This window comes from Bos indicus, chromosome 17, assembly GCF_029378745.1.
Source record: "Bos indicus isolate NIAB-ARS_2022 breed Sahiwal x Tharparkar chromosome 17, NIAB-ARS_B.indTharparkar_mat_pri_1.0, whole genome shotgun sequence".
Classification (NCBI taxonomy): Eukaryota; Metazoa; Chordata; class Mammalia; order Artiodactyla; family Bovidae; genus Bos; species Bos indicus.
In genome coordinates this window covers 11,804,934-11,826,446 of record NC_091776.1, presented here as the reverse complement: position 1 = coordinate 11,826,446, position 21,513 = coordinate 11,804,934, and the positions used below count along the sequence as shown (strand labels likewise).

Below are 21,513 nucleotides of genomic sequence, written 5' to 3'. Positions count from 1 at the left end.
ATTGTTGGACTTGAAATACATGGCTTGACAAAGAAATATATTTACATATATACATATAAAATTTCATAACATTTTCATTATTCAGGGTGGTTAACTATCAAATTTTATTAAAGTCTCATCAAGAGGGAAATCTCAGTACACTTATTATGCTCCACAATTATTGTAAACCAAACAATTTAAATGAGGGGAGTAGATAATAACATTAACTTCTCAACTTAAAGCAATCCTCTGTGGCACAATTTTTAAATATTCTCTTGGTCTGAAATTTATGTAAATTGAATTCATCTATCATTAGTTATTAGCAGCCTAGCTACATTTTAAAAACAAAGTTTTCTGTAACAATTAGTCCTTTAAAAACAGTGTTTTAATTAGACCTGGGACATTATTAGACTAGCTATAATAACATGTATAGTAGTTTATTTGATATATCTAGATGTCTGAAGGGCTTCCCTCATGGCTCAGTAGGTAAAGAATCTGCCTGCAATGCAGGAGACACAGGAGATGCCAGTTCAATTCCTGGGTCAGGAAAATCCCCTAGAGAAGGGAATGGCTGCCCTCTCCAGTATTGTTGCCTGGAAAAGCCCATGGACAGGGAAGCCTCATGGGCTAAAGTCTAAAGGGTAGCAAAGAGTTTGACACGACAAGCTTCTAAGCATGTACTCACAATATCTGATAATCAACAAGGATGCCCAAAGAGTTCTTTCTTCAATAATTCATCTTATAAAAGCCTTTCATTCAAAGTTTTAATGTAATCTGAAGGAAACAGCCTTCTCAGACTCTATGTTGCAAATACAAAAGAAATAGTCACTCAAAACCAGAGAACAATCACTGAATCAGTATTTCAGAATTATAGGGCTTGGTCGCAGATAACCTGTTTCTTCATTTTATGAATGTCCATGGTCATGCAGCAACAATCCATGGTAGAACTTGGACGAAACCTAGGCCAGTTATTTCTACTATATCATTCAAGCATTTTATGTAGATTATCCCATTTAATCCTTACTTCAACTGTACAGTTTATCATTACCTCATTTTATATATAGGGAAGGTTTTGTGGTTAGAATAGTATTCAGTCAAGTAAGGATTTAAAATCCAGACTGTCTAATTCAAGAATCCATGCTACTATCCATAATCCTAAATTTTAAGGATAGATGGATGCTTTTCATATGTAAGAAAATATTCTAAAAACCACTCTAACAAATACCACCCTTTAGGAGTAACAAAATAAAACATGCAGGTTATAGTTTGGAATTTTCTTCCTCTGAAATAAGCCCAACTCAAGCACCAACTTCTCCCTGAAGCCATCTCATATTATTCAATGGAGCTTAATCTCTTAATTGAAACACTTGACAGTTGTTGTACACTGCTCTTTTGCAGAAAGGACTAGCTGTCTCTTATACATTCTTTTTTCTTAGTTAAAGAAATCCAATTTATAGCCCTTAGCAAATTGCCACATGCCCCAACCTCTCCAGTGGCTAGGTAGGACCATAAGGCTAAGTTCTACAATAAGATATTACTACAAGTACGGTGTTGGAATTCCAGGAATGCTGTTTAAAGAAAGCAGACTTAGGTTTCAGGAGAGCTCTTTCACGCTTTCCCAAGGTAAAGCCCTTGCTATTCAGGCTGGAGCTCCAGCAGCTATCTTGGACCATGAGGCTATGGATCCTGGAGGAGAAAGCTCTTTCTGACCATACCACACTTGGACAGCCTCCTTCCAAATTTTACATAATAGAGAAACAAACTTTTATCTTGTCCAAGTCACTATTATCTTTTTTTCAGGTAAATAAGCTGAATCTAACTAACTGATTTAAGTTCTAACTGATTTAGTTCAAACTTGCATATAGTTCATAAGGTTTGTTTGTAGCTATGCTGGTGCTGCTGCTAAGTCGCTTCAGTCGTGTCCAACTCTGTGCGACCCCATAGACAGCAGCCCACCAGGCTCCCTTGTCCCTGGGATTCTCCAGGCAAGAACACTGGAGTGGGTTGCCATTTCCTTCTCCAATGCATGAAGGTGAAAAGTGAAAGTGAAGTCGCTCAGTAAGTGTCCAACTCTTCGTGACCCCATGGACTGCAGCCTACCAGGCTCCTCCGTCCGTGGGATTTTCCAGGCAAGAGTACTGGAGTGGGGTGCCATTGCCTTCTCCAGCTTATAGCTATAGAGAAGAACAAAAAAGTGAAAATATAATTATTTCTCTTATAACACTGGAACAAAACATCTCCAGTCCTAACTTTTATTCTCAACCCTTCTGGTAATTTTCAGCTTTGGGAAAGAAAAAGGAAGGAAAGTAAAAAAATGGATCGATTCTGCCTCTCTGCCACTGCTCACACCTTTTCCTCTCCTTTCTTCTTTACTACCTAAGTCCTATCACACTTCAAGGTCCAACAGCAAAATTGTTTCTGTCCAACCTTTCAACTCAGAGTTCATATCTGACAATCATATATCATCTACTAACATCTTTTGTTTGATTTCTTAGCTTTTTGTATTTCTTCTTCTGTGTTACCTTCATAGAAGAGTGGGATGATGTCATATTTTTTTGCAACTCTACAGCTTCAGAAAACTACCTCTGTGTGTAAGAGATCAATAAACACTTCTGATTGACTCATTAATACAAAGGTAAAGAGATGAAAAAGAGCAAAAGACTAAGGAGTGAGAATGCATGACTTTTTAAAAATGAAAGAGCATAACAGAAACCCAAAAGAATCCCTAGACCAAGTTCGACTTCATTGAATTTTATGAAAGAATTCGGCCTGGTAGAACACACATCATGATATATTTATTGTTCATACAGTCAATGCACAGCTCAAACTGTACTTAGTGAGCTTGTCCTCCAACTGAGGGACTGTATTTTGCTTTAGTTATTCAGACAATTGCCTCAAAGTTATTTTGAGGCATTTTAAAGAGTAAGGGATCCAGCTTAAGAAACCATGTTTTATTAGTGGATATATATGAACCCAACCATATTAAAAAAAACTGGCTTCCAACAAGGACATATCTTACAGACAGTATGTTATCAATTGTGACAACATTCAGAAAATAATACTTGGATACGTGAAATAATGACCACAAAATATTACTGAGTCTAAAATAAGTGGCTCCAGAGATCATTTTCATTAAATAGACTATTATCTCTCTTCTAAAACCCAATAATAAGAATACACCATGGAGAATAACATTACTACTTCTTTAAAAATAAGGTAGAATCTAAGCATGTATTTCGCAGAAGGTCACCACTAGAAGCTCTGTAACATGGGGACATTACAAGTTACACAGCACCGTGCAGAATTAACACCACGGAACATGTTTTAAAGCTTCAACTACATTTAAAAACGTAAAATAACCAGTGACATAAAGAACATTTTAAACAGAGGTAACTGATATTTTGCCTAGACTCATGAACCAGTTTATCTACCTCACTGATTCCATTCTCAATTTTTTGTAAATCACTGCACCCCATCCCTATTAGTGAGCTATATATCTAAATATATAGCATTCTAATTTGTTTTCATGAATTTTGAGCCAAGTTTTAGGGAGGGTATAAATAAAACCCTCAACTGACAGAAAACTCAGCTTCTTTCTCAGTCTTCCATAACACAAACCAAGTCTTTGTCATATCATCTATTTCAGAGATAATGATTAAAAAACACTAAATTAGGATTGTCCTTATAATTACAATAGTTCTACTTATGAAAAATGAACTATTTTAATCTTTTTATATACAACTTATAGTTCACATGTCAAAAACACTGTATTTTCTTGCAAATGACTCGTTAGTTATTTCCTCATTTCAAATGTTCACATAGATTTCTCAGAAGTATCTAAGACAGTAGCTTCTTTGACAGGGAAATGTACAAAATAAATGACATGTCCACAGTTAATTAGCATTCCCTTTCTGACCAGCTGGGTCATGCTTCCTTTTCAAAATCCTCAGTCCCACTGATACAAAATAATAATAATCTAAAAGACCTCATTAAATGATCAATATATTAACATAACCTCTATAAGGAGACACATAGTGTTTTAATTGATTCCTTGAATCCATTAAATGGAAGATTAAACCCAAGCCTCCAAATTATATTATAAGAGAACATTTATTTATTAACTAATTGTCTTTACAGTGTGGAGAATGATACATAACAGGATTCAAGATTTTATATTTAACCAAATTTTTAAAAAATGTCTGATTTTCACTAAATCTTTCATACAAACATTACAACAAAAGTTATAAAAGACAAATTAAATCATGTTTACTTACCAAAAAACTTCCAAAGGCTGAATTAAATATTGCAGCTGCCTATAGAGAAAATAAATGGGGGGAAAAAACTCACTGAAAGTAAATAGGAAAAGGAAAAGCAAAAACTATCATTCTCCCATCCCCTCAATATTCAAAACCTTAAAACACTGACTCTGTAAAGCAAAGTTAGTCACTGCTTACAATAATTGCCAATGGCCTGTCGTTTACTAAGATAGATGAACTGCAGCTTAGGAATTCATAAATAATGGGTCTCAAAAGCAAGCCAAAAAGGCTTGCCATGAGATGCTTTGAACCTATATGATAGTACTAAAGAACGATCACCAACAGCAAATCAAAGCCTTGTTGTTATTGATTTTGCTACTTGAGACTTAAAACAATCACAGGTTGATTTATTCACCCAAAAAAAGAAAGAAAGAAAAAAAAAAAGAAGAAGCAGCAAAAGGAAAGAAAGGAAGGAAGAAAAGAAAGAAAGAAAATTCAAATTATTGGAAAAGGAATACCAGAATTGTAACGCAAACAAACATGAACTACTCTTCATCAGAAAGCGTAAGTCCCATGAGCTACACTCATACAGTGAGATCTGCAGTTATCATACAACACACGTTAGAAATGTGAACAGTTGTTAAGCCCATGGAAGTTATTGCTACACCATTAATTCTAAAGTAGAAACAGGCAAGAAAAACTCCATTTGGTATTCAAAATTTGAAGAAGAAATATTTGACTTTGTGCTTACCTAAATATCCCGGGAATATATAGTAAGTTCTTAGCTTTAAATCAATCACTATATTCCATGAAGCTATACCTGAATTTCTGAGAGCTTCTCACGTGACTCCAAAAAGATAAAAACTTGTATAATATCCAATTTGATGGGGGAGAAAAGGAGAGAAAGAAAAAAATAATAAAAGGCAGAAGGAGGGGTAGAGAAAACCCATTGACATCTCCTGTAGATCCAGAGCAGAATTAAATTAAATTAATCATCACAGACACTAGCAGCCACATTGTAGTAAGAAGAGGATGTCAGTTTAGCCAAGTTTGAATAAGGTCCAAAGCCAAGCTAAGAGATGTAGCTGAAAATGCCTTCTGCTCCAGAAGAGGATGCAATGGGAGTGCATGGGTAATGAGATCCTTGGCTCCAGAGAGCTTAGCTCTCCTATTCAAGTTCATAATTAATTCAAAGCTTTGATAATTTCATTAGATTTCTCCTTTGCTGGCCTTATCAATAAAAGATGGCACTGGACCACTGCTCCTCTGTGGCATCAACACAGACTCAGCTACAGACCAGGGAAACCTCTGCTCCCTGGCAGGGACAATGGCATATGGTCTTCTGTGTTGTACAGGGAGCAGAGGGAAGAAAAAAAAGATTTGGCTAAATAAAACATCACAGATGACAAAGGTAAACTATAGTAACATATTTAATGCAGCTTCCTGGAATCCCACTTTGGAATGATTCAAGAAAAAGTTTTATGTGTGGAGAAAAATAAGTAAAAGTGAATAAACAAATGAGTTGTGGAGAGATCAACAGGGAACTCTGCCTTCCTTTCTATAAAAATGCACCTTTCCCACAATGTTTATTTCTAGACTCTATCTTATGCTTAGAACCAGTTTCTATTTTTAGTAAATGGATGAGATATTCCCATTTGGATTCCTCTTCTTTCAATTTTTTTCTTTTCAGGGCCTTTTGCCAATCTTATACTAGGATCACTAATGGTTTTTCTCCAGCATTACAAAAAACACGTGGAACATCAGAAGGAAAAAGACTGGGAAGTCAAAGTAAACTAAGTATCAACTATGACTCATCAGATCAAACTGCCATTCTACCACTCCATCCTGTTCTTTTAACCCAAACCCAAGCAATATATTTTATGCGGATTGACTATATTCCCACATTTTATAAAATGGTGGTGATGACAGTGATGAGATATCTGAGGTATCCAAAGATGCTGCAGGCCATCGTCTTAGCTGTTTTCCTGACAGCAATGATGGATTTGAAATCATTCACCATGCAGTGGGCTCCGATAACCATTGGTGATACAGCTGACTGAGGTTCCGGGTAAATAGAGAGCTTTTAATTGATATATAAAGACATGCCTATCCCTTGACTTGAAGAGGAATTTCCAGCATGAAGTGCAAAGCTGTCCATGCACATGTCTCCGTCCATCTCATTTATGCTTCAAAATTGATCTTCTGACAGCGCCAAACCACTTGTGATTCCCTGCACTCATGCTGTTCCTTACCTCTTTGCTCTTTGGCCTGGCATGCCTTTCTGCCTTCCTCGACCCAGGGAACGCCCATGTATTTTAGCGACTCAGCTTAGGCACTGTCATTCCAAGAAGCTTCCAGTCACCTCCTCCAACACACATACATCCACACTTCTGGGTGGCCTGAGTGTCCCCATGCTCGCTGCCACAGCATCCTACAATTCAACTCAGTTCTGACACAATCTACCTGGAAACAGCATCAGATTCCCTGGGTTAAGGACTTAGGACCATAAGACGGTCCCCGTCTCAGACACCAATCAAGTCAGATTCCCCGGGTTAAGGATTTAGGACCATAAGACGGTCCCCGTCTCAGACACCAATCAAGTCAAGGTTGTCACCTGTGCTTCTGACCAACTGGTTCTAAATCAGAGCTTCCCATGACCAGTCCAGTCTAGCTTGATTAATTTGCTAGAGCAGCTCACAGAACTCAGGAAACCAACTTACTCACTACATTACTGCTTTATATTATATTACATAATTATTTTATATTTTAAAAGACCATAACTCAGGAACAGCCAGAGGGCAAGGTACGGGGAAAGGGCTTGGCGCTGCCATGCCCTCTGATCACACTCCTCTCTCATCGCGTCCAGTGCTCACCAACTCAGAAGCTCTCAGAACCCATCCTTTAGTTTTCTATGGAGGCTCCATTACAAAGCATGATTGATTTAAACACTGGCCTTGGGGACTGAACCAAATAGTTCAATGAACCAATTCATTGGTGGCTGGATTGACTGGCGAGTTTAATGACTGAACTCCAGCCCCACTGCCCACCCCAAGAGATCCAACCTTCTCATCTCTGATCCTCTGGCAAGCAGCCCCAGTCCCAGGTTAGCTAGGGCCTTTCCAGAAGTCTCCTGATTAGCATAACCAAGGACATGTTGCCAACTCTCTTCACTTCAGAAATCCAAGTGTTTTAGGAGCTCTGTGCCAGGAATATGTATTACGTATTTCTTATTGTAATCATGAGGTGAAGTAGCTCAGCTGGGTCCAGGCTCTTTGTGACCCACCAGGCTCCTCCGTTCATGGAATTTTCTGGGCAAGAATATTGGAGTGGGTTGCCATTTCCTTCTCCAGGGAATCTTCCTAACCCAGGGATCGAACTCTGGTCTCCCCCATTGCAGGCAGACTCTACCATCTGAGCCATGAGGGAATCCCTGATTGTAATCATACCACACTCCTATTGTGTAAATGTATAGGTACACACACACACACACACATATACACAGATAAGAATGAAAAACACTGTTTTCTAAAGGGATCACAAAAAACCCCCTTCTTAACTACGGTTAAATTGGAAGGGAACTGAGTGGAGGTCATTTTTTGCATTTTGTTCTGTCCCCCTCCCCTTTTTTTTCTTTTTAACATTTTAAATTTCTATTTCTGAGCAAGAAGATGCTGAACCATTTATTGCTTGCATTTTAAATCTCTTTGTGTTAAAAAAAATGTATACATGTTTTATTTTTAAATAAGATTTCGATTTCTAGTTTGCACAATTGTGATAACTCTGCTGCCTGACAAGCTGGAGGCTGAGAACTCTCTAGAACACACACCTGTACTGGGTGTATGAGAAGCCCCAGGATGAACAGAGGGCATCTTCTACATGTGTCTGTAGCGTGTAAATACTTGGTTTTGAAAATAAACCAAAAATGCGTTTTTATTTTTATATCCAAACAAACATGGCTATGTACAAGTTTCATGTCCTAAGATCAAACATGAGCCACCAAAGACAATTTGTTCTGAAAGGAGGACCCTCCAGGATATATGACCAGACTCTCTTAGGATATGAGTTTTCTGGAAGCCATACTGGAGAGGATCCGCTTATTTTTAAACAGAGGATTTCATTTATTATCTCATTTGCTAGAATCAACTTAATTACTCATTCCCCCTCTAGAATGTTTCATCACAAGAAGAATTTTGCCTAATATGTACAAGATTGTCTCATCACTGGCTAGAACAGCATCTGACTTGTAGTAAATCCAATAAATATTACTGAATCAAAGAATGAATGAACCAGCTTTTGGCTTTGTTGATTTTTGCTATGGTCTCTTTTGTTTCTTTTGCATTTATTTCTGCTCTAATTTTTAAGATTTCTTTCCTTCTACTAACCCTGGGGTTCTTCATTTCTTCCTTTTCTAGTTGCTTTAGGTGTAGAGTTAGGTTATTTATTTGACTTTTTTCTTGTTTCTTGAGGTGTGCCTGTATTGCTATGAACTTTCCCCTTAGGACTGCTTTTACTGTGTCCCACAGGTTTTGGGTTGTTGTGTTTTCATTTTCATTCGTTTCTATGCAAATTTTGATTTCTTTTTTGATTTCTTCTGTGATTTGTTGGTTATTCAGCAGGGTGTTGTTCATCCTCCATATGTTGGAATTTTTAATAGTTTTTCTCCTGTAATTGAGATCTAATCTTACTGCATTGTGGTCAGAAAAGATGCTTGGAATGATTTCTATTTTTTTGAATTTACCAAGGCTAGCTTTATGGCCCAGGATGTGATCTATCCTGGAGAAGGTTCCATGTGCGCTTGAGAAAAAGGTGAAGTTCATTGTTTTGGGATGAAATGTCCTATTAGCCAGACTCATCAAGAAACAAAGGGAGAAAAATCAAATCAATAAAATTAGAAACGAAAATGGAGAGATCACAACAGACAACACAGAAATACAAAGGATCATAAGAGACTATTATCAACAATTATATGCCAATAAAATGGACAACGAGGAAGAAATGGACAAATTCTTAGAAAAGTACAACTTTCCAAAACTCGACCAGGAAGAAATAGAAAACCTTAACAGACCCATCACAGCACGGAAATTGAAACTGTAATCAAAAATCTTCCAGCAAAAAAAAGCCCAGGTCCAGACGGCTTCACAGCTGAATTCTACCAAAAATTTAGAGAAGAGCTAACACCTATCCTGCTCAAACTCTTCCAGAAAATTGCAGAGGAAGGTAAACTTCCAAACTCATTCTATGAGGCCACCATCACCCTAATACCAAAACCTGACAAAGAACCCACAAAAAAAGAAAACGACAGGCCAATATCACTGATGAACATAGATGCAAAAATCCTAAACAAAATTCTAGCAATCAGAATCCAACAACACATTAAAAAGATCATACACCATGACCAAGTGGGCTTTATCCCAGGGATGCAAGGATTCTTCAATATCCACAAATCAATCAATGTAATACACCACATTAACAAATTGAAAAACAAAAACCATATGATTATCTCAATAGATGCAGAGAAAGCCTTTGACAAAATTCAACACCCATTTATGATAAAAACTCTCCAGAAAGCAGGAATAGAAGGAACATACCTCAACATAATAAAAGCTATATATGACAAACCCACAGCAAACATTATCCTCAATGGTGAAAAATTGAAAGCATTTCCTCTAAAGTCAGGAACAAGACAAGGGTGCCCACTTTCACCATTACTATTCAACATAGTTTTGGAAGTTTGGGCCACAGCAATCAGAGCAGAAAAAGAAATAAAAGGAATCCAAATTGGAAAAGAAGAAGTAAAACTCTCACTATTTGCAGATGACATGATCCTCTACATAGAAAACCCTAAAGACTCCACCAGAAAATTACTAGAACTAATCAATGATTATAGTAAAGTTGCAGGATATAAAATCAACACACAGAAATCCCTTGCATTCCTATACACTAATAATGAGAAAACAGAAAGAAAAATTAAGGAAACAATTCCATTCACCATTGCAACGAAAAGAATAAAATACTTAGGAATATATCTACCTAAAGAAACTAAAGACCTATATATAGAAAACTATAAAACACTGGTGAAAGAAATCAAAGAGGACACTAATAGATGGAGAAATATACCATGTTCATGGATTGGAAGAATCAATATAGTGAAAATGAGTATACTACCCAAAGCAATTTATAGATTCAATGCAATCCCTATCAAGCTACCAACAGTATTCTTCACAGAGCTAGAACAAATAATTTCACAATTTGTATGGAAATACAAAAAACCTCGAATAGCCAAAGCGATCTTGAGAAAGAAAAATGGAACTGGAGGAATCAACCTACCTGACTTCAGGCTCTACTACAAAGCCACAGTTATCAAGACAGTATGGTACTGGCACAAAGACAGAAATATAGATCAATGGAACAAAATAGAAAGCCCAGAGATAAATCCACGCACATATGGACACCTTATCTTTGACAAAGGAGGCAAGAATATACAATGGATTAAAGACAATCTCTTTAACAAGTGGTGCTGGGAAATCTGGTCAACCACTTGTAAAAGAATGAAACTAGAACACTTTCTAACACCATATACAAAAATAAACTCAAAATGGATTAAAGATCTCAACGTAAGACCAGAAACTATAAAACTCCTAGAGGAGAACATAGGCAAAACACTCTCTGACATACATCACAGCAGGATCCTCTATGACCCACCTCCCAGAATATTGGAAATAAAAGCAAAAATAAACAAATGGGACCTAATTAAACTTAGAAGCTTCTGCACATCAAAGGAAACTATTAGCAAGGTGAAAAGACAGCCTTCAGAATGGGAGAAAATAATAGCAAATGAAGCAACTGACAAACAACTAATCTCAAAAATATACAAGCAACTCCTACAGCTCAACTCTAGAAAAATAAATGACCCAATCAAAAAATGGGCCAAAGATCTAAATAGACATTTCTCCAAAGAAGACATACAGATGGCTAACAAACACATGAAAAGATGCTCAACATCACTCATTATCAGAGAAATGCAAATCAAAACCACTATGAGATACCATTTCACACCAGTCAGAATGGCTGCGATCCAAAAGTCTACAAATAATAAATGCTGGAGAGGGTGTGGAGAAAAGGGAACCCTCTTACACTGTTGGTGGGAATGCAAACTAGTACAGCCACTATGGAGAACAGTGTGGAGATTCCTTAAAAAACTGGAAATAGAACTGCCTTATGATCCAGCAATCCCACTGCTGGGCATACACACTGAGGAAACCAGAAGGGAAAGAGACACGTGTACCCCAATGTTCATCGCAGCACTGTTTATAATAGCCAGGACATGGAAACAACCTAGATGTCCATCAGCAGATGAATGGATAAGAAAGCTATGGTACATATACACAATGGAGTATTACTCAGCCATTAAAAAGAATACATTTGAATCAGTTCTAATGAGGTGGATGAAACTGGAGCCTATTATACAGAGTGAAGTAAGCCAGAAGGACAAACACCAATACAGTATACTAACGCATATATATGGAATTTAGAAAGATGGTAACGATAACCCTGTATACGAGACAGCAAAAGAGACACTGATGTATAGAACAGGCTTATGGACTCTGTGGGAGAGGCAGAGGGTGGGAAGATTTGGGAGAATGGCATTGAAACATGTGAAATGTCATGTATGAAACGAGATGCCAGTCCAGGTTCAATGCACGATGCTGGATGCTTGGGGCTGGTGTACTGGGATGACCCAGAGGGATGGTATGGGGAGGGAGGAGGGAGGAGGGTTCAGGATGGGGAAAATTAAAAGAAAAAAGAAAAAAAAAAATAAACACAGACGTGACTAAATATACTGGAGGCACTAAATATTCAGGATGCCCTAACTATATTCAAGGATTTTATTCATCATCCATTGGTGGTACTCATTCTGCCCTCCCATCTTCTCTGTCCAAAAGGTACAAACCAACCCATGGCTTCCCTTCAGGTTACTCAGCAAGCTCCAGCTACAGCTAGTTGTCCTGGTCCCTGTGTGTCTGCAGTACAGCAAGTGTCATTGATCCAGAGCATCACCCATCTGTGGGCTTATCTGCTCAAACCTAACTTTTGGTCCTCATAACCACACCTCTGGAGCAGAGACTGATGTGGCATAGAGAGATGGAGACTACAAACGCTGCATATCCTGAGATTTCAGTTGTATGGCCTTTTCATTCTGTGTGTACTAGATAGCTTATACCTAACTTACTCCAGCTCTTTCCTCTCGTTTCTCAGTGTGCCTTAATTTGATTTAGTAAATCATGTTATTTGAACGTCTTAAAAAAAAAAAAAAAGAATGAATGAATAATTCTTATGTCAACTAAATGCCCTGAACAGTAACATTTTCAATATTAACTCAGCAACCCCATGTGCCAAGTATATACCTTAATGTAATCATGTTTGATGGATAATTTGACCAATGCTAAATAAAAAAGCTAGAACTGAGGTGGGGTTTTTTTTTTGGTGGTTTTTTAATACTGAGTAGATTGACTCCCTTTATATTACACATTTTTAGATAATATATTGCTTTTAGTATCATATTTACTTGCTATATGGTATTTTACTAATGTTTAATATATATTACTGCATGTCTTTATTAAATTATTTTGGAAAATTGAGCAAGTTCAATAACAAATTAATTTCTTCACAACATACTTGGAATTATTTAAAATAAAAAGGTAAATTAAAAAAGGAGGGGGGGACTTCTCTGGTGGCTCAGTGGATAGGATTGTGCCTGCCAATGCAGGGGACGTGGGTTCGATTCCTGGCCCAGGAAGATTCCACATGCCTTAGAGCAACTAAGCCCATGCTCCACAATTACTGAAGCCCAAGGGCTCTAGGGCCCAGGAGCTGCAACTGTCGAAGCCCACACACCCCAGAGCCGCACACGGAAAATACCAAATCTGAGTGGAGCAACTCCTAAAGCCCATGCATCTAGAGCCTGAGCTTTCCAACCAGAAAAGCCAAAGCAAGGAGAAGCCCACACTGCAATGAAGAGTAGCCTCCGCTCACTGCAACTGGAGAAAGCCTGGGCGCCCAAACTAAGTGTAACCAAAAATAAACAAAACTTCTTTAAAAGAAACAAGGACTTTCCTAGTGGCCCAGTGGTTAAGACTCTCTGCTTCCAATGCTGGGGGTGCGGGTTCAATCCCTAGTCAGGGCGCTAAGATCCTGCATGTCACACGGCATGGCCAAAAATACAAAAGAAAAGAAAATAGTAGCTTAAAAAAAAATAACAACAGGAAAAAAATTGAACAGCATGGGAACAGAGAGTTTTCTAATTCAGGAAAACAAGCATTTGCATTGTTGAATGCCTTTAAATATTATGAAGTCCTACCTGACAGTAAGCCCAAAACTTCACCTTCTGAAACTGCTGTGCATGACCGTATTCCATGCTCTGGAGTTACATAAACATGTGGTCCGTTTATAAAATGACTGCATTCCAAATGTATGACACTGTTGCGTCTTACCCAACTCTTCTCCTCATAAAACTGTATCTACAATTTTCATAATTCTGGAACAATCCCTCTCTTCTTCTTTCCCTTATCAGTCTACTAAATTTAAAAAAAAAATGAGACCCAGCATTTATAGTCAGTATGAATGATCTGTTGCAAATTAATTTATGAAACTTCTGGTGTTTGCTGTTGCATAACCTGCTTCCTTCCTCAGTCAACATACACAGCAATGCTTCCCAAAATGCTAAAATGGGACATTGATGGTTGTCTCTGAATTTCTAATAATGTTCTAAGTTAAAGAGCATGCTGTGGTAAGTATCCCACTAGTACAAAGTAATATTCTAGACACACACATGCAGAGCTTATAGAAAGACATGAAAACTAAGTTGGGGTTAGGGACCATTTCATAGGCAGGCTATATAAGAAAAGGCTAGAAGTTCTGGAGGAGATAAAAAGAAATTTCTAGAAGTAGCAGGTCTTATAACTTTTTCCTCTTTCTCTAGGGTAGAAAGCTGACATGCCCATCACACCTCCCAGGCTGGAGATGGATATTTACTGAGGGACAAAGCACTCGCTAGGCTGCCATAGGGGCAGAGAGCGGTGTGAGCCTTGCAGAGTTATCACAGTCTATTCCCTAGAACTGTAGTGGGGCCACAGGTAGGATGTATAATGAACCAGAGACAGGTGCTTGTTTCCCAACCAGAAACAGCAAAGCTGGGGAGGCTGCCAGGGACAGACCACAAGGGGAGGGCAAGGAAGAAAGTAGGCAACTGGGCAGAGCACACTTCAATTCAGTGATGTGGCAAGATTCAATTGCAAGGGCCAAACAGGTGCCTCAGAGGACTGCCATCAAACTTGATTCATTGTGAGAGACCCTAAAGAGCTGTCTTCCAAGGCAAAGAGACTCCAGCAATGAGAGATGAAGGGCTGTGTGGAGGGGTGGGGGCTGAAGGTATGCTCTGAAGAACTCCTTCCCCCAACCTGTCCTGGAAAAAGAAATAGAAGGTGGATGCCTCTATGACACAGACCCTGAGGGCCAGATTAGAACAGCGCCAATACCATCAGACTCTGTCCATCTCTCTTTAATGAAAAAGTCCTACTCCTACCCTGGACTCTGAAGAGTAGGGAGGGTGAGAAAGTAAAAAAAGAGTGAAACAGACCACACCCTCCTCCCTATCTGTTTATCACCAAAAAAAGTTTATATTTGTATCATATATGGAAGTATTAAGAAACAAGTCCAATTTTCTGTACTTTAAAAACACAGATCAGGGCCTCTCGCCTTCTGAGATGGCCCACACCCTGTGCAGCTTGTCCCAGCACTGCTCTTGCCTTCTGACATGGACTGCACTCTGTGTTGGTGGTGGTGTTGCTTAGTACCGAAGTCATGTCCAACTCTGAGACCTCATGGATTGTAGCCCACCAGGCTCCACTGTCCATGGGATTTTCCAGGCAAGAATACTGGAGTGGGTTGCTATTTTCTTCTCCAAGGGATCTTTCCGACCCAGATATCGAACCCACGTCTCCTGCATCTCCTGCATTGGCGGGCAAACTCTACCAGTGAGCCATCAGGGAAGCTCACAATATATATGTATCTCTCTCTAAATAAATCCACTTCTTTCCTATCACTTTGTCTCTTCCTGAATTCCTTCTGCACTGAGACATTAAGAACCTGAGCTTGAGTAAAGCCCTATCACTAGGAACAAAGACTCCCACCCAGGTGGAAGGTGGAGGCTTCCCAGGTGGCTCAAATGGTAAAGAATCTGCCTGCAATGCTGGAGACCTGGGTTTGATCCCTGGATCAGGGAGATCCCCTGGAGAAGGAAATGGCAACCCACTTCAGTATTCTTGCCTGGAGAATCCCATGGACAGAGGAGCCTGGTGGGCTACAGTCCATTCGGTCACAGAGTTGGACACAACTGAGAGACTCAAACACACACACACACACACCCCACGTGGAAGATGGAATGATGATGTTGATCCTTTTGACTTCAATCAACAAAAGCTTGAATTTTGTAGACCCCGGTTTTCTGCTGAATTCTCTTCTGCTCAAGCATTTTCGTAAGCATGCATGTACCCCTAGCTTAAAATTTCCCAATTTTGCAATTCGGGGAGACACTGCTTTGGGAAAAGGTCTCTGATGTTCTCCTTACTTGCTGCAAGTAATAAATCCTTCTTTCTCCCCAACCCCCCGCCAAGAAAAGCAAACAAACATAACCAAAGATTAGGCCTAGGGTGGCAAAGAAGGGAACTTGGTTAAGCTAGACTTCCTTGAATCATTTAATACTAGAAAGTTGAACTTAACTACTAAACATGACTGCTTTTGTAACAAAAAGTGATCGAAGAAACTTTGAGATCTGCCAGAGATGTCGTCAAGGGAGAGAGTAGGGGTGGGGGAAAGGTGTACATGAGACAGCACTTCACGTATGTAATCTTCGGACTCACACCACTCACTAGATGATAATAACACCACACTTTAAACATACAGTTGCGCTAAAACAAAACAAGAAGTTAGTCAAGGCCAGAGGGGTCAAGCACAGGCTTTGAGGCTGAGCTCGCCCGGGTGATACTGACGCACATGCATGAAGCAGTGGGGTGCACTGGCCTTGCTGCAAAGGGTGAGGGGCAGAAAGCTGAGGCACCTGTGGCCAGCAGGACAGGAGGCTGGAGGGGCCGCCACCAGGCTTGGGCAAGTACAAAGCTCTTCTCCGACAGTCAAGAAGGTAACACAGAGCCTGCATCAAGGAGGGGTTGGGGGGGCGCGGGCACAGGGTGAAATTTACTTGGTTTACCATTGATTCAAGCATCTCAAAGAAATGAAGCATCTTCATTCAAAGAAAAGGCGGTTCAAAGACGAGTGGAACTCTTGAGGCCCAGAAATAAGCAGATGCAAAACTTTTCTCTGGAGTTACTTCCATAATCCAGACCAAAGTAGATTCCAATTAAACATCCCCCACTGAACAGGAGTTTATAGAAAAAAATACAGACAATGTGAGAAAACTACATGTGACAGAAGCTCCATCCTAACACACTTAGGAAAAGGAGGGGAAATGGAGTTTTTCACAATATGCTAAAAAAAGAAAATATTTCGTAAATTAGAAACCTGGAATTGGAAGGCACAACAAAAACAGAAGAAAATAGGAGACTAACTCTACATCTTCAGAACTGGAAACAATTTTTTAAAATAAGACACAAAAAGTACACATGAAAAAGGAAAAGCTAAGGGTTGCCATGCAACAAAGTTCTGGCCAACGAGATAAAAACTGGTTTCCGCTTGATGGTGGGGGGTTAGGGAGGACAGTTTCTGGCACTGCCCTTCTTCCATCTTCCTGCCTAGAGTGGTAAAAGCTGCTTTGCATCCAGAAGAGAAAGGCCAAGAGCAATGCAGAGATAACCGCTCTAATATCATTGGGCCACAGAACAATGCCAGCCACTCCCACCGCAAGGCATCTTGGGATGTTCAAGCTACTTTGAGCCAGATTTTCCATTACTTGAAGCCTCACTGATCCAACCACGTTCATAAACAAAGGAGTAACTAATAAAGGACTAATCAGTCAGATTAGATAAATTAAGACATAAACTTGAGCAGACTATTAAGTTTTATTTAGCATAATTTCTTGTTACTATTGCATATGCCATACCACATCATGAAAAGCCAAGAGGAAAAAAAAAATTGAATACTGGTGACAGTTGTTGGAGATCAAAATTGCATTATCCTACACTGGAAAAGTTCCTCAGCTATGTGAATTTGTATCACTCCTGCTTCTGACTCACAAGAAAGGGAACCAGCCTTAATATTTCTTTCCTTTCTAAACATAGGTTCAGTTGGAAAAAGTACAAAGACATCAAAGATTGAATTCCTTCTCCTTGGTCTCCAATTAAACAAGGAAATACAAAATATTTCCTTTTTATTTGTAAGGTATTTTGCAAAATGCTATAGAAAGGCCCCCCCCCCTCAAAAAAAAAAAAGCTTATAGTGTCTTTTAAAACTTATAATTGGCTGATAAGCACCTTAGGTGGACGTTTTAGTACTGACTACTTTGTTACCACTATTTTCCCTGTATCAATTTTGTAACAAGTAAAATTTGAGTTATACATTTCCACATTAACAGTTAAGTATTATTGAACCATGGAGAAGGCAATGGCACCCCACTCCAGTACTCTTGCCTGGAAAATCCCTTGGACAGAGGAGCCTGGTAGGCTGCAGTCCACAGGGTCGATAAGAGTCGGGCATGATTGAGCGACTTCACTTTGACTTTTCACTTTCATGCATTGGAGAAGGAAATGGCAACCCTCTCCAGTGTTCTTGCCTGGAGAATCCCAGGGACAGGGGAGCCTGGTGGGCTGCCGTCTATAGGGTCACACAGAGTCAGACACGACTGAAACGACTTAGCAGCAGCAGCAGCATTATTGAACCATACCACACAAAAGTAAATACACAGGACAGCAATTAAAATGCAAGTTGATATACCATGCTCAACATGAAAGAGGCATTCTTCATTTGATTCCATTATTTACATTGTATTTTTTAAACACCAATGACTAAAAAGTAGAATACTGCTTTAAAATCATTGCTGAATATTTCTTCTCAACAAATATATCTAAATAAAGACTATAGAATTGCTACAAGGCATTTGCCAATTAAACAAAAGATTATTTAATATACCATTAAAATTCACTACCTTAAGGACCACTTTCATTCTATGTTTTAAAAACATTATAGGAATGAAGAGAAGTCCATCTATAGGCAAGTTTCGAGTGCTTTTCTGAGACTAAACAACATTTCCTGTCTGTTTCTATGGGTCAATTTCTTGGTATCTGGAAAAAAATTATTTAGCATCCTTAATCTGGAGGTGAATGGGGGGAGTTGCTATTCTTATTTGTAACTATTCATCTCAATTCAAGCAAGGAAAAAATATATTCAAGTTACTGTTTCTGGGTGCTAAATTGAATCAGGTGTCCTCTCCTCTTAAGAAAATTAAGTTGCTTTTGTGCAAGAGTGTTTTAATGAGAACCGAGCCCGCCGACAGTGATAAATGGCAATGACACCAGAGAGAGCATGTAGGCAGGACAATATGTGCACGTTACAGTCTTACAACCTATTTTTCACTGACTATTCTGAATGACTTCACTGTTTCTTAAGGGGCCTATTAATCTCAAATTTAGTTATTACACAACGTTTATTTGAACATATATTCTGCGAATGATGACAGTTAATAAAGGAAATCTTTCACGAGCTGTATTTTTACATATTGTTCCAACTCCAGCTCCCAGTCATTTGACGGTATTGATAGAATAACCAGCATTGTGCTGAGGTTTTAAAGAGAGAAAAAGGCACATATATTCAGATTCCTTGCTAAGCATACGGGGACTCTTAAATAACTGTTAAAATGCATACTGAACTAAGGAATGGTAAAAGTAAGGACATCTTAACTGTTCCACAGAAATTGTTCAGTGTGAAACCTCAGCCTTCTAAGATAAACCAGACACACCTCTGAACACTTTTAGAGCTTTGGCACATCATACAAAATAGTTTTTGCACAAACAGTATGCATGGAAGAGGGGGAGAGAAGACAAAACCAATTTTCTGGAGGTGCAAAAAGAATCAAGTAAAATAGCTGCTTTGATATTTTGCCTTGGTAGGCTGTTTTGATAAATTACCATGTACCTAAAATAGTGGCAATACCGTATTTATTTCTGATCACCTAAAGGCTTATGGACGTGAATTTGAGCAAACTCCAGGAGATAGTGCAGGACAGAGGAGCCTGGTGTGCTACAGTCCATGGGGTCGCAAAGAGTTGGACATGCCTTACAGACTGAACAACAACAACAAAAGCTTATGAGAACTGTTATATAACATTTTTCTGAAAACATATTTATCAGCTCAAATACCTTCATCTGGAATTCAGATTGTGGTTCTTGTTTCAAGAGAAATTTGCTACTTTAAGTATAACTGCTTCATAATAATAGAACCTAATAACATTAGCAAAAAAATATGTATACCAGTTCAAGATTTTTAAATCTGCCATATAATTAAGATGAACAGACTTAACATATTTTCAGTATCATTCTTCTGAAATCTGTCTTCAAAGGTGTTCAATTTCAATGAAATCAGAATTTTTAAGTGAGAAAAGGCCCTTAGATACTATGACAATCCCTTTATAAACGAAGGAACAGAACTCCAGAGAGATAAAAGATCTTTTCCAAGGTCATACTGGCTAATGGCAGAGCCAGAAGAGAACTCATCGCCAGCTGTTCACTGTACCCCTTCTACAACACCCACACTGCCCCTCTTACCTATTATTTTAAACAGCTATTTGTAGCTTTATAATATGAAAAGGGCACACACCAAAATGGGGTAATAGGATTATGGATATTTTTTTCATTTGTGCTTTTCCCAGATTTTCAAGGTTTTTGTCCTGATTATGTATTTATTAGAAGAAAAGCATACAATAAATGTTATATGTTGGGTACAATTAACATTTTAGAGGTTCTCCTTTAATCTTGAGGCAAACCTTGAAAAGTGCTGTGCTGGGGACTAAAAATTGAATGTCTGACCAAAAATTGAATGGAATTGAGGATAATGTCGAGAAGAAACTACCTACATAGTCTTACTTGTTATATTAATGCTGAATACATAGAGAAACAAAGTATGATTGTAACTCAGAGTATCAACTATTAAATTGAAAATATGTATTACTTATTTATTCATAGCTTATTAAACACTTGTAAATATCTAAGGTGAAGCTGAACAAAACAGACTTGAAATGTAATACACAATTTGACATTACATCTTTTTTTAAATGCGAATTTTCTCAGTATTCCTGAAGTTTAATTGAGCTTAATCTTTTGGGTTCCCTATGTCCTGCCAAAAAGGAATAAAGGTTCCTTTAATTATTCATTCATTCAACACAAATTTATTAAGCAGTGTATCACGCTAAGCCCTGAGAATACAAAAATAAATACCATAGAGTATCTGCTCAGAGTTTCAGGCTAGAAGACAGACATCATAATGGCTATAAGAAGATCAATGGGATCAAAGTTATGGCAGCATAGAAATTAACTACTAAAATTTCCTTTAAAGTGGGCTTTTTCAATACTTCCTAGTGATATACAAGCACTTTTCTGATCAATTAATGGAAGCTCTATTTAATGCCAAACACATGAACTAAGCTCTCAGCACACCAACAGAGAAATTGGCCAAGAATTCCCCTAACGCTTTGCTTAGAAGGGCATCCACAAAACATAAGTGACAACCTATGTCAAGCCATCGAATGTTTCTTTCAAATTTTAAACTCTAGCTACCTAACTCTGTTATTTATGCTCTTTTCCATCCATTAGGTCTGAGAATCTCAGAGCTTCTGAAAAGGGCAATGGATCAATCCTGCAGCAATAACTCTCTCATCAGCTTTTCATTAGCAATAAAATAGCTTTCCTTACCACCTTCAGGGAAATAACTTACCTTAGATTTTACAGAACTGCAACAGACTTCTTCAGATCATCTAATCACAGCACTTTTTCTCAAAAAGGGCTACAGTGACATCACTAACAAGTAGAACTACTACTTTACTTTACTATCCTGTTCTTCATGACTTCAGGATCAGACTTCATAACCTCGTTTAGAATTCTAGCTTTAAAATGTGTATTTTAAAACACATTTTTTTCACTAACAAGTTTCTTCCTCTTCTGAATTAACTTCTGAGATCATCTTTCTATGTTAGGTCCCCTGAGAGGACTGAAAAACTGCTGTGTTGATGGTAAACAGACACAGGAAATGATGCTCAACATAACTAATTGTTAGAGAA

General features: G+C 38.4%; 1 protein-coding gene across 9 annotated transcripts in view; it reads right to left on the bottom strand.

The window, feature by feature from the left end:
- The window catches only part of SLC10A7 (solute carrier family 10 member 7), a 323,368-nt gene that overhangs the window by 207,389 nt on the left and 94,466 nt on the right, over nt 1-21,513 (bottom strand). For 6 of the 9 annotated variants that reach the window (XR_011561088.1, XR_011561087.1, XM_070769033.1 and 3 more), the window contains one exon: nt 4,254-4,292. The exons of the other annotated variants lie outside the window; for them this stretch is intronic. Coding sequence is in view for 3 of the 6 variants with exons in the window: in XM_070769032.1 (XP_070625133.1) it covers nt 4,254-4,292 (39 nt within the window). In the remaining 3 variants the exon portion in view is untranslated. The remainder of the gene's footprint in view (nt 1-4,253; nt 4,293-21,513) is intronic. 9 annotated transcript variants of the gene reach the window in all.